The sequence below is a fragment of the Mycetomoellerius zeteki genome, unplaced genomic scaffold (genome assembly GCF_001594055.1).
Source record: "Mycetomoellerius zeteki isolate Tzet28-1 unplaced genomic scaffold, Tzet1.0 scaffold35, whole genome shotgun sequence".
NCBI classification, from domain to species: domain Eukaryota; kingdom Metazoa; phylum Arthropoda; class Insecta; order Hymenoptera; family Formicidae; genus Mycetomoellerius; species Mycetomoellerius zeteki.
This window is the reverse complement of record NW_017257338.1, coordinates 1,841,866-1,856,178: the sequence shown is the minus strand read 5'-3', so window position 1 is coordinate 1,856,178 and position 14,313 is coordinate 1,841,866. Positions and strand designations below refer to the sequence as shown.

At 36.9% G+C, this 14,313-nt stretch overlaps 2 protein-coding genes across 3 annotated transcripts in view; both read right to left on the bottom strand.

Annotated features, from left to right (window-relative positions):
- The window catches only part of LOC108725531 (headcase protein), a 153,796-nt gene that overhangs the window by 64,972 nt on the left and 74,511 nt on the right, over window positions 1-14,313 (bottom strand). The window lies entirely within an intron of this gene.
- On the bottom strand, window positions 2,499-6,189 carry LOC108725530 (facilitated trehalose transporter Tret1-2 homolog). The gene is made up of 6 exons (XM_018452584.1): window positions 5,924-6,189; window positions 5,099-5,449; window positions 4,196-4,452; window positions 3,610-3,861; window positions 3,328-3,499; window positions 2,499-2,999 (listed from the first exon to the last, which is right to left on the bottom strand). The coding sequence occupies exons 1-6, from the start codon at window positions 6,000-6,002 to the stop codon at window positions 2,698-2,700; spliced, it is 1,413 nt and encodes a 470-aa protein (XP_018308086.1). The 5' UTR covers window positions 6,003-6,189; the 3' UTR covers window positions 2,499-2,697.

Sequence of the window (14,313 nt, the reverse complement as noted above, 5' to 3'; positions counted from 1 at the left end):
CTCATCAAAATCCCAGGTCTGTTAGAGAATACAAATTTCAGCAAGAGTTTTCTGTTAATGTCTGGCTTGGAATTTGGAACGACGTTTTAGTGGGACCGTTTTTTTTACCTGCAAGATTAAATGGGGACCGTTTTCTAAATTTCTTGGAGAATGAATTTTCTGACTATTTAGAAAACATCCCATTACAACAACGTACTGAAATGTGGTTTCAATTAGATGGATGCCCTGCTCATTACAGCAGAGTCGCTAGAACCTGGTTAGATAGAAAATTCCCACAACGATGGATTGGACGTGGAGGAGCAGTACATTGGGCAACTCGTTCGCCCGACTTAACGCCATTAGATTTCTATGCATGGGGTACTCTGAAGCAAGAAGTTTATTCTTCGCCTATTCAATCAGAGCAACATTTGAGAAATCGTATCGTAGCTGCAGCGAACAGAATATCGCAAGAACAGTGCCTGGCTGCTACAAGAGCCGTGTTTGACAGATGCAATGCTTGTATTGCTGCAAGAGGTGCACATTTCGAACAAAATCTTCATTAAAAAGTTTATAAATAAAATAATTAAAATAATAAATTAAATATATTTTTTTCTTTTTTCGTGATTTCCTGCGAAACAAAGCAAAAAGGAGCATATGTCTATAGGACTTTTTTTCTTAGTTTTTTACTCCTCTACACGCTCCCGAAGTTTTGCCATTTAATTTGGAAACACCCTGTATATTGAAGCGTGTATATACGTCAAGATACACCAAGCACCGATTGAACACAACGTTGCTTTATCAAGACTGTCGCAAATACCTTGACATCATTCATAGTCATAGTAAAAATTATTTTTTATCCGTAAAGAGATAAACGCTTTAAAAATCATTGTAATCCCTCATTGACATGCAAAAGACAGTGACTGGTATTTATGTTAATCTCGATTGGAGGGCTCGCGACCGAATTTTGCGTCCGAGGTAAAAACGCGAGAAAACCGCGCATCCGGTATCCGAGTCTAGAGATAATACCGATCCGAGGGCGTATCATCAGTCTGTCGCCCACGAAAAATCCACGAAACGTGCAATCGCATAATACAGAAAATCCTGAGTAGGCGGCGACGACCTCCGATGTCTGTGTGCCAGCAAGAATGTAACGTGGAGTCGCTGCGTCCGACGCTCGAGAGGTTTATAGCGGCATTATTAGTACGACGACACTCAGCGTGCGACGCTCTGGCACGACGCTTCATAAATATAAATTCGAATGCATAATCGATGAAAGCGAGCGTCTTATACCGAGCGATGGCAGCTGCATGACAAATGGACGCGTCGGAGTCATCATCATCATCATCATCATATCGTCGTTGACATCGATCGGGAGAGGAATACGCGATACTTTAAAGCAGAAAAATTCCATTACAACGAAAGTCGTAGCTATTCAATTTATATGACATTTCGAATTATGAGTATAAGATCCGCGAGCATAAATATTCAAATATTTTTACTTTTAATTCATCATGAAAAATTGATGGGCTATGTTGGATGAATTTTGTGTTCTTTAACGGAAAATGGGGATGATTCTGTAAAATCGATAATAATTCCATTAAAATAACTATTTTCTTCCGATTTGTCGACAATATTCATCGTCACGTTCATCCCCTCTCTCCCCCCGATGGAAACAATGACAATCCGAACAATGAAATATAATGTTAAATTGGATTTTCCGTTTGGATTAAATAAATAGTATAGAGTGACGGCAAAAGGTATCATTTAATTCCAAACGATTCGGCCAAGGCCATATTCGTGCAATGACTGCTCACAATGCGTATCGCTGTACGTAGCACTGCATATAATATCGCGGTTCAAGTTTAGCTACCGCATCCTCCTCCGCGCATACATTGGCGATCTCGTTCGCCGTTTATCACGCGTCCCACTTCCCGTCAGGAATTCATTTATCTGCAAATTATTTTAGTCGGAATTACGCCCACGTCCTCGGCGAAGTTATTTAAACTATAAGTAGCATAGCGAGTGGTTGAATTACCGTACGATGAAAATATATAGTTTATCGAAAATATGTAATTACATGTAATTATTAAAAACTTAGGAGTTCCGCTATATGTATGTGTGTTGTATTTCTTACATAAATCTAAATCAGGTCTGTCCAATTTGAGCTCCAGAGCCAAAACGCAAAATCATCGATATAAAAAATTCAATGAGTAAAATTTTAGGAACTATAAATGTTGTTGATAAGCGTCACTTAGATGCGTATCAACACTTTACAGTCCCCGAAATCTTATCCACATTGAATTTTTTTACGTTGATGGCTTTGCGTTTTGGTTCCGGAACTCAAATTGGACAGGCCTGATCTAAATGAAGAGCCTCAATTGCCAAAATTATTTACAAATAATTTTGAAGCATCAATATCATGCATACACTTTCATATGCAGTCTTGCAATTTGAATATTATTAGCGCGAAATGATAATGCTGCCATAAAGATAAAAGATCATTTTAATAGTTGTTTCATTTTTGTGATTTTTCATCTTTGTAATATTGAGAATAATATACATCATCGACAAACGACAACTTCAAAATATGTCAATCTCGATGCATCAAACTGTATGATCAAATAAACGTGACAAATCCCACGTCTTCTCTCTATTCGTCTTCCATGGAATCTTTCCTACCTGTTTGACAGGTGGTTGTTTCATGGGAAATTCTTTGTTTCACTGCGTATTGGAAAGCTCTTCGTTCTGCGCAAGCACGTGAGTTCCATATGCCTGTTCAATTTCTGCAAATGTCTTGTCTTTAGTCTCCACCATGCAGAAGATTACGAATAATATGGCCAAGGCACACAGTAGAGCAAAGAAGGAAAACACCACGGAATAATCTAGTACTTTAACGGCGCTTGGAAAGGATATTGTAACCGTAAACGCCAGTAGCCAATTAAAGAAAGCCGCGCTAGACGATGCTACGCTCTTCAAGCGCGTAGGAAAAATCTCGCCCATGTAAGCCCATGGAATTGGACCTGAGAAATTGAACGCTTGATAAAAATTTTTGCTAATAATTGTGTTTACCGCATCTGTCATCAAAAACCACAGGAACATAATTTTATAATACCTACATTAATTATAAACGAAGATCAAACTTAATATAGATTTGTTTAAAGATTTTGATCAGAGAATATTAGTTGTATAATGTATAAGAGAAAATTTAACTCTAAAAAAGTTGTAAAAGCAAATATGTGATGTAATACATAACTCTTAGTTTCTTCTTCGTAAGAATCTAGTATTTTCTGATAGCTCGATCAATATAAGTGTATTGTCAATTCAAGCGTACTCATCGTTATTACTAACCAGCTCCAAGGCAGAAGGCGAGTATGTAGACACACACCGATGTGAGTGGCACCCAGTATATTTGATCTGCTAACTGTGGCTGATAGTTTGTCAGGACGAAGAAACCCGCCAAGGCCGCCAAGCAGGCACACATCGTCGCCAAGGAGATCACCATAAGTAGCTTGCGTCCCAGCTGCGAATGTTTCGATCGCATCCATAATGCCAACCGACCGTTAGATAAATTACAGATCGCGAAATCTGTGAAACATGTTCGACATCACAATAAACCTATTAAAGTATAACCTTGTCGACCAACAGTGCCGCTGCCACGCAAGCTACCACCTGGACGACACCGAAAATGACCAGTTCCAATTGCGACTCCATGCCGACGCCTGTCGCTTCGAGGATCGTGAAACCGTAGAATATTATGGCGTTAATGCCGCTAAATTGCTGGGCAAACATTAGACCGTAGGCCACGGCCAGAGTCTTCAACACGGGCTTTCTCATGAAGGCCGAGATGTTTGGTTTTTGAAATTTGCTTCTCTCCACTTGTTCCTGTTTTTTCCCATTTAGATATGTGCATTAATAAAATCCGCGCGAAAGTGATTATTAAGCATTTTTATCGATTGTATTATTAACAAAATTAGAAACGTTACTTATAAAACAAATAGAAATTAAAAATTCTAATTCTTAGAATTTTAGAAAAAAAACGAAGAATTAGTTAAACTATATTTTAATAAGATTAAAATTAAACTATATTAGTAGAAATGAGTATAAGTGAAGTTAAGATTAAATCACAAGTTAACCAGATAATAAAAAATCGGGCTTTTAAGAAATGTGTGAATTGACCAATAAATTTATAACAATGGAATCGCGATGTTTAACCAACCTTGAATGCGTTTATCTCCGGCTCAATATCGAAATTAGGTCCGCGAAAGAACCGCATAGACTTTCGCGCATCTTCTTCCTTATTTTTGATCAAGTAGTACAACGGGCTCTCCGGCATGAAGGACATCGTCACGCCGAACACGATCGGTGCGATGCAACAGAGACTGGATATCGCGATCACGTTTCGCGTGAAACCGGTGATGTACACGTATAGTATACCGATCACGAGCAGCAACTGGAAGAAGACGCCCGTCGTCCCTGTTACGAGAAAGGAAGAACCGCATAATGAAGCTGCTACTCTTCTTCTTTGCCTCTCGTCGCTCGGCTAAGCGACGGTAAATCGCACGCGCATTAGCAATGCAAGGAGAACGAGCTCGTGAGCTGAACGATGATAGGCACTAATAACATCGCTCCGCAAGCCGTCTTATTCTGTTATCCACATTATACCACGTGTCATTATTACGCATTGAATCATACGCATTTCAAATTGTTTTCATCTCACGACAATGGTATCCGGTTTCATATTCTTTATATAATATCACATGTACTGTGCTTCTATTGTATAATACCATATAATGAACTTCTATTAAATACCATTTAAATAGCATTTTAAAGTAGATAATATGACGACAATGGCTATATTTAGCAGAAAAAGCAGCTTTGTAACTATTGTAAAATTCTTTAATATGATTGTCTTGCCCTTAGTTATTCATTGGATCTAAATGTATAAATCATATTAAATATTTTACATCAGATATAAAGCTTTTTCTGCTGAACGTAGCCATATCACAAAATTATATGTTAGCGATTTCTTTTTCAGATACATGAGCTTTGAATAAATGACTCAACCTATGACGTAAGTTATCTACAAGGGTCTAGGATTAATCGCAAAAAGACGATATACCTCTAATATGTTTCTCGGAGATCTCTGCGGAATACATAGGCGCAAGGACGCAGCACATGCCGCCACAAGCGCCAGTCACGACCCTGCCGATCACGTAGAGCGGTACCAGTGTGCCCGCGGAAATGAGTAGAATCCAGCCAATGATGATGGCCGGCACCAGGACCATCATTGTCCACTTCCGGCCGATCCTGTCGACTAGCAGGGGCACGGCGATAGTGCCTACCGCCGCGCCTACCGGGAACACCGATGCGATCACATTTATCGCAAAGTCGTCTAACTGGCTCCTCAGTATTTCGACGCACGGAGCGCTCCAACCGAGGCCGCATCCCAACGAGAATCCACCCATGCAGGCTGCGCGAAAGAAGGAAAGGAGTTCGTTGACCGCGAACACGACCACCAGGATTTACGTTACACGTATGGCGATTTGTTCGCCCCGGCGCGTCCGTAACGACGGCCGTTCTTTAAGCCGCGGTGTACTTGAAATACTCCCTCCGCCCTGCCCCTTATCCGACGTTTTTTTTTCTCACCGGATGTTCATTATGGTGCTACGGCGGCATTTAATAATTCCGACATGTTCACCGATGTGCCCTCCGCGTTTTCTCCCAGCCATCCGTCGTCGTCACCGTCATTGTCGTCGCGACGGTGCGATTGCTCAGTCATTAACCCTTTGACTCTCTACGTCATGCACATCGTTTGATGCACCGTAATTTAGCACGCAAACACAAAAATGTCACACGAATATCATGAAGTTTCGAGGTTTCAAAGGTTATCCCGAAAAATTTACCAGCTCCCCTGAAATCGACTATCTTACGCAAAGGAGGAAACCTGCAGCAGCGGCGGCGTATTGGGGAATCCTCCTATGAAATAGTTCGATGATGGTAGTACTCCGTTCGTGCTCTGTCATTCTTATTTAGGATCGATCAAAACGATTAAACGATGATTTTCGGTATACCATCCAGAAACGACTGCTCCTCCTTCGTCTAGTTTCGTTAGCGATGTTCATTCTTCCTTAATTCTTCCAGCTATATTCGTTCATAATAAGAGAAATACATACAATGTATCATTATTATTTTTGTAGCGGCGTAATTTTGAAATGGTGACACAATAACGGGTCAAATTACGTGTATGATGTATATATATGTGCAAATTTTGTATTGTATTACTATGAGAAAATAATATGAAACAATTTTCAAGCATAACAATCCAGGAACTATCGCGCAGCTCGACCTCTCAATCCTCTATGTTCATTTTTAATAATCGAGTCACACTGTATTTCATTATTCCAACGTTGCAGTTAGGCGCATTGCACAATGGAAAATCGGTTAATCGTAAACCAGTCGTAAGGTGTTCGCGACCCAGTATACGACGGGAAGCCTCTTCCTTCATTCTCTTCATTATTATCCTTATCGCGTTCCGTGCAAATTCTATTCAAGTGCTATTTCGAAGTGCTTATACGATCGTTTTATAAGATTGCTGTGAATTACTTCAAATTGGTGTCATAATTTGCGTGATTGCCAAATGATCGTCTGCATGACAAAACTTTCGCTTCTAAGCGACACGAGACGAACAAAGAACAACAATCGAACTCTTCTAAATTTTCACTATGTTATAAATAATATAAATAATGTAGCAAAGGCTAAATGCGGAATAGAATCAACAATTTTCAAAAATAAAAGGCGAGCATTTTTCTCGACAATGATTATAGAGGAGAAGGTGGTATTATGGCCAGTGTATACTATTGTATATATTGTGACATCTTTTAATATCTCCGCTATTATACAGCGAATTCTAATAATTACTTATGGAATTATAATATTAGTTCAGTAACTCGTCGTTACACCTTGACGCTAATATTAACAATACTCAATAACCAGCACTTATTATAACGCATTTTTACTTTCAAGTATTTCGAAACGTTTCTGAGGTACATTTTAGCATTTAATTACACCTACTTCCCCTCATTTTTCTTAAACTTGTCATCACATGAATACATGTATTTTTGAGTGTGTTATTTGCTATTTAATATTTTATTTGACTGTATATATTTTGAGTTATGTAAATTTAAACAATACCATGACATTTTGCTAATGTGGCCCTCTATGGATATTGATTATTCACGATCTCTTTTTTGAGGTTTTCATATCAAAATAATTATTTGATATGTTCAATTGTAGCTTTACTGTTAATCTATAGTTTATATTGCGTGTTCTATTTTTAGTACTGAGATTTTTAGTACTGAGAGCTTATATGCAGAAGTTATGTGAATGTATATACATTCATTTGCATACATTTTAAAATGTTTTACTTTTTTGTTAATTTTATACCTAACCAAATACTGTTTTCTAAACAAAATTAATATTTTAAGGCTATTTTTATGGAAGGCCACATTACCACCCATTTTTTTCTTCGAGTCATTAAGCAATGTCGCCACATTTTTATTAATAGTATCCTAAGTAATAAATATTTCCTAACTTTAAGTCCAGAATCGATTCAATAACGAATATAACTGTCAAATTTTAAACTTAAATATTGATTATTAACAAAGTTATTGTGTAAAATGTAACTGGGGTGCCATAATACCACCTTCTCCTCTATATGTATAGAACCATTTTCCTATTCGGATGTTAATTTCAGACATTTAGTACTTCACCCTTTGAACAACGTAAATGACCGTCCTCGTGTCCTGCAAATACAAGACAAGCGCTAATGGCGAAACAACATAACGGACATGCTAATTAATTATAGCGTCAATTATGTTTTCGCGAACTCGCAAGCAAGGGTCAGACGATCCTAAACTACCAAAGGACACGATCGACGAAGCTGGCGCATTTTCGTGCTCCAATAAACTTGGCGACTCTCTCGCGTACCGTACAGAGCGTCGGAGGTAATAGGGATAACGTCCCTTCCTTACGCCCGGTTACTTCGGCTAACGACATTCAAATTCCATTAAGGCGCCGCGATGTGCGCTTAACAACTTTCGAATTGCAGATCGACTCCTAAGAGCGAAGGATTCTCCTCCGGCAATAAAACGATCGATACGAACAAGAGTGGAAACAAGACATTTATTTGTTACGTGACAGTGCATGACAATCATCTACAACTGTACTCGAAACTGCCCAGATAGATTACGAGATTTAATGAGAGTCACAAACGTCGTAACGTATCACACAAATACGCAATTCCGATACGTAATGTAATTAAATCCGTGGCAGCGTCCATTTACCAGATATTCGATTAACACGTTGAATGCCGTGATCGGTCATCGATAACTGGCACTGCGATATTGATGTGTTTCCCCTATATCCAATGTATTGCATCAAATTGTTTACGCGTCAATAGAAAACAGATTAAACGAGATAACGAATATATTTGCGAGAAGATAACATTTGCCTATCACAGAATTTAATGCGTAATCCCTAATTAAAGTTTTGTAAATGTAGTCAATATTCGAACCTGTATGCTCGACCCGTTCTTAAAATAATATGAAAAAGGTGACCTTACACGATCAATAATACTGACAGAGTATGCATTAATATGTTTAGTATTTTTACAATCTTACGCGATCAGTAATATTGACGATATATTTCACTTTAGTTTTACGCACAATATCTATTGCAATGTGACATACTGTGACATGGATATAATAAACCAATACTGATGCTCAAGAATCAAAATTCAGATTATCGTCAGTATTTTACATCAATCCATCAATATTAATCACACACGATCAGTAATATTGTTAATATTTGTTAATACTGACAATATTATTGATTGTGTAGAGTCACCTCAATATATAGTTTCAAATCCTTCGATATTGTTTCATGTAGGTAATGTGTGGTTGCGTGAAAGAATACGTCAATGTTATTCCACTAATAATAGTAAAAACTTTAAAATTGCGTAAATATCGATCTCGTGGAAGAAACTATTTTTATACAAAATTCAATTTACAGCCAATTCAAGGTTACCGTTGTTATTCTTGTGAACTCTTCAATTACGACGATCATTTACATATGTCTTCGATTAATTAAATTATCGCGCGTCAATAGGTATTATATAATCTACATTGTTACGCACAGCGATTGTTTGACAAATGATCACGTTGAATGGAGACAGTCAACAAATATGTTATATAATGCCACAAATTCTCAAATTAGATTGTTTTTCTAGAATTTAATAGTATAACGATGATATTTTTATGCTTCTACGGTTTCTCGTGATTTCTCGCTCAATTTGTATGAAAATTAGATGGTGATGCTCAGAATCAAGTCTGATCAAATAATCCTATTTTGGTAGACAACAGCAACCAGCGAAGAGAATTAGACCTACATAACCGATAACAATAAAAGAATATCGTGTATGTATGAATCTTGATCGGCGTTAGCTCGTACAATGAACGTAAGAAAGAAAAAAGCACGATGTCTCCAAATGGAATTCCCCTAACGTAAAACGATAAGAGCCGTCGCAATATGTGTGTCTGGAGAAAAATTCTCTGTTACTCGAGAGCATATTGTTCCCCCGACATATGAAGAATTCACCCCGTTACTACCCGCCGCCCTCACGAATTTATTTATAATGGAGCGATAGTCGTTCAAAAACTCATGCCGTTACTTTACTTACTGCTTTCCAAGTATCTAAAGACAGCGAATCTACTTCTTAAAGAACACGCGTTTTCATAAATCGTCATATACTATCATTTAAACAACTTTACTCAGAATATATTGAAATTATCCTGCAATAATCTAAGTCACTACCAGTTATTACATATAATAAATTTTAATGATATCGACGATAAGAAAATAATAAGTCATGCGTCGCGATCTAATTGTCATCGAGTTGGCCTTCGCGAATGCGACAGTCGCAATTGTGCCAATGATTAAAGTTCTTGAAATTGCGACGCATAATTTCGCGCGACGCATTTCGCGCAGACGATGCAATAATTGTCTTCCGGCATTGTGTGCCAAGCTGCTTTTTACCGAACGAACGAACCGAAGAGAATGTCTCTCGAACACGTTGTGTTCACCGACACAGCACCGGAGAGTCCCGGGTCCTCCTCTCTCACCGTGAGAAAAGCTCATTTGCATATAAATATAAGTAAAAAGTGCATTTGCATTTAAATGTGCGACCTGGGGCCGTGGTACTCCCTCTCTCGACGACTTCGACATCGTACTCTCGATCGAAAGTTAACGGCGGATAGACCGCATGATAATGACACACGAGAGGCTTAATAAAGGTTTAATAAAAGGGAATGAAAATGAATGACTCTATCAATTTCCCCGAAACAATTACTTCTCATCGAAATACATTAATATCATGAAGGAGAACAAATATCGTTTTATTATTTGGATATTTTCATATATCCTCATCTTGTTTATATATATATATATATATGTCTAAATTTAAAAGACCATATATATCTTCATACATGGAAAAAATACTTATAAAAAACAAATCGTAATTGCTGATTGAATAGATTGCTACTGAATATATGACCTAGATTCAAATCAAAACAAGCGAGCATGAATAAATAAATAAATAACTTCAATGAATAATAACATCGTAGTATAATACCATCCGCACTTATTGAAGTGATGCAAATTGTTCATTCATCCGTTCATTTATTTAATCGTTTATTTAATTTTTTATTTTATTTTAGTCACATTCAATTAATTATATTCTTTTGTTTATTTACATTAATGCACGCTCGCTTGTTTAATCTAAATCTAGCTTAAAATTCAACGATTGTAGATAATTGCAGTCCAAGTTCCGAGAGACGCAAGGAACTATGTATCAGTCGCGGCAGATTGCGAATAGAACTAGCACGTGTCAGTGCTAACCGCGAAGTCGGTCGGCAAGTTCCTGAAAGCGGATTTCAGCTGCAAGCTACTACCATCGCGTCCAGCCATATGAGGCAAGAAGAGAACAGGTCGGTAACCACCACGGTGCTATGCAGTTGCATGAATCGAGAAGCTGTAAGACGAGAAACGTTTAACCGCAAGTTGTAAGATATAAAGTAGCCTGCCGGCGCGAGAAGCAAGATAACGTTTCAATTAGTTGCAAATGCAACTCGATCCGCAGTACTCGGCCACAATACAAAGTACTCAAGTCGTAACCTAGAAGACCTCGACCTCGCTTAAATTGTTACGCTTGATAGCGAGTAATTAGTCTGGCAAATTAGCGGCCGGCACTTATTCCGAATCCCGTCGATAAACGGAAATTTACGAAGGTATTTGCACGGCGTGAATTCACCTGCGAATTACCGCTGGTGAAAATAGCGCAAAGTATCGGTTATAAATAACTACGTTCATTTACGGCGGGCAAAAACCTGATACAGAACGCCAAGGCATCCAGTCAGAATCGATTATCGCGTTACCTCAAGCCGAAACTTTAGGAACAACATGCGTGTTCGATTATCCGCGGCATCAACAGTCACGAAAGCTCAGTCGAGGATTATAATTAAATATAATCGTGCGTACGTGTTAATGAGGCCTCTAGTAAGAAAAAAAGAGGACATTTAATCTTTAGACTTCTCTCGAATCTCTGCAGTTTCTAGCAAGCATATGCGACTTCTAAATAACTTACATAAGCAGCCGCCTCGTTCAGCTACCTTGAAGTCGGTCGTTGCCGCTGACTCCCGCAACAACATCGACATATAAGTCGAAGGTTTGCAACTCGCGACTGCCAATCAGCACACGACGTTTGCGTTACACGAGTGCGAATTAAGAAACTGGAATTATTTACCAGAATTAATTTCAGTTCGATAAAACGTCGATTTTTTTTCGGCAACCGGTCTGTTCCCTCTCTCTTTCGCCATCTTGCATTCGGGAATATAATTTTCTGCGTCACGTACAATCGAATGCATTTTTATGTCAATAGAAACGAGTCGAACTTACTCAATATATCAAGATCTTGATATTAAAGTTTCGATCGACATTCTGATGTTAGTCGATACCGCTACTCACCGTGACTACTAAACCAGCACTTGAACGCGAATTAAAATCTTAAGTTGCTATGACATTAAAATTGCTGTAGTTCATTTGACCGGCAGTTTATTTCTTTAATAGATGAGTGTGAATAACCGAGACGCGAAAATGTCAAGGAACTTACTAAAGAACGAACTTAAGCATGTGTACTTACATTCTGCTAACACTGCTCATATAATTTTCTGCTAGTTACATAAGCAAAGACGTTTCCTTACCTGCAAATAAAAGAAAGGAAAATATTAATGATGAAGTAACGGAAAAAGCAAAATAGTTTATCGTTCAGATAAATTGAATATTATATGGTAGATATATATGATCATTATATAATTTAATATATAGATTCACAATACGCATTAGAGTATATATATATTTTTTAATTTGCTCTATAATAATTATATTATCGTATTAATATTTTGGATAATTAAATTCAAATAATTACTTTTGTCTTTTTGACAAATTTATCTCTTTGAAAACAAGTAGATATGTCACGAAAACGTTTGCTTCTAAAGCGAACACGTCAAAACAGCGTGCAGCGATATGAATGCAACAAAGCTGAACGGTATTAAGTTCAATTTGAACATTGCAGTTGATTTGCTTTTCATAGCTGAATGAACATTGCAGAATCCAAAAATAAAATCGCGTAGTCGTTGGTATGTTTCGTTTATGGGCACGGAAAGCTTGTATTATCGATCATAGCGAGCGATGAAAAGAAGGTAAAGAAATGTCCTTCGATTCATTGCGAATAATTGCGCTTTAAAGTAAACAAAATAATATAAAGGGACTGCAATTTATTCGCTTGTAATGGTAAAATATTTTCAGTATAATACATGAGGTAAAAAATATCTTTTATAAAATCAGAAAATATGATATTTTTTTCGGAACGTATGAAATATAATAATAATATTATAAATATGAAGTGTTCTTACAAAAAAATTTGCCGTGTTACTCGGAGAGATCTATAAAAAAAAATTTTTTAATTCACAAGTACTCCAAAAATAAAAAATCTTTTATAAGAATAATCCTTGCAAATCGATCTATTTGAGTTCGTAAAATCTCCCGACAGTGGCGTAAACCTAAAGTTTAAAAAACTCCGAGTTGAAAGGTACTAAGTCGCTTTCACGAATTGTCAAAGAGTATTCGAGCATATTGATCGATCGATCATTTAAATCTCTCCCTTTTTTCGAGCTCTGTACCAGGTAGAACGATCCTGTTATCTTTTATAACACCTGTCCCTCCATTAGGGATTTGCCCTTCCTTCAAAAGAAAACGCTGTCACTGATCCGTGCAGCTGTCCGTTTTTCGTCCCTCGAATAGAGTAACCTTTAATTACTGTGCTCTGATCATAACATAGGGCGTCGAACCAGTTTTTTCTATAAACCTCTTGCTTTGGCGCATAGGGGATTATTTATTGCCTTTTACATTCGTAATCGTTACATCACCTAATTACAACTATCATGAAACTAAACAGGCTCGATTATATCACAGCGCTAATTGTAATTAAAAAACTAAGATTATTTTTTACTTATATTATAGTTATTTTAAATTATCTATAATAATTTAAGAGAAAATTATTTATAAATATCATTTTGTGTATAAACCGTTATAAATTCTTATATCGATTTCATTAATATTTCTCAAAGCAGCTAATTAAATTTTTTGCAATTTCAAATGCAATTTTCTGGTTTTACCAACATCAAGAAATTATTAAACATCCTATTTCTTTTTTTATTTTAATTTGCATTTAATATTCATCTATAATAATTTAAAGAAAATTTGTCGTTATATAAATTTATTATTTATATTTCTTGCTACTGTCTATCGTCAATAAAATAATAAAGTTAAAGATATTGCTTAATAGTATTATTATTGTTGAGTATATTAAAAAAAGGTAAAGAGATAACAATCAAGATGTAAATTAAAATAGAATTTATGCTTATTTTACATCCTTTGATTACTCGCCTGGACCCTCTTTCCACGTCTTATAAGTTAGCGGAACAAAATGAGCGGAATCGATTCTAACTAACATTTTTATTTGTTGCTCATTTGTTGCTAAAAAGTTGCCAAAGAAAAAAATTTGTTGCTCTGTCGGTTTATTTTAAAAAAACGATGTTGCGCTAAAGGAAGATTCAGTTAGCGGAACAATACCTACAACAAAGCCAATCTACGCAGAAATAACGTAGGAATTTGTTGCTAATTTGTTGCTAATTTGTTGCTGCCGAAATAACATTTTTTTTT

Excerpts from the sequence above, each read along its gene's own strand:
- LOC108725530 (XM_018452584.1), bottom strand. The coding sequence starts at position 6,002 with ATGACAGAGCACGAACGGAGTACTACCATCATCGAACTATTTCATAGG. Across the intron at positions 4,453-5,098 it reads CTCCGAGAAACATATTAGAG|GGACGACGGGCGTCTTCTTC; the intron begins GTATATCGTCTT and ends TTCTCGTAACAG. Across the intron at positions 3,000-3,327 it reads CGCCTTCTGCCTTGGAGCTG|GTCCAATTCCATGGGCTTAC; the intron begins GTTAGTAATAAC and ends TCAATTTCTCAG.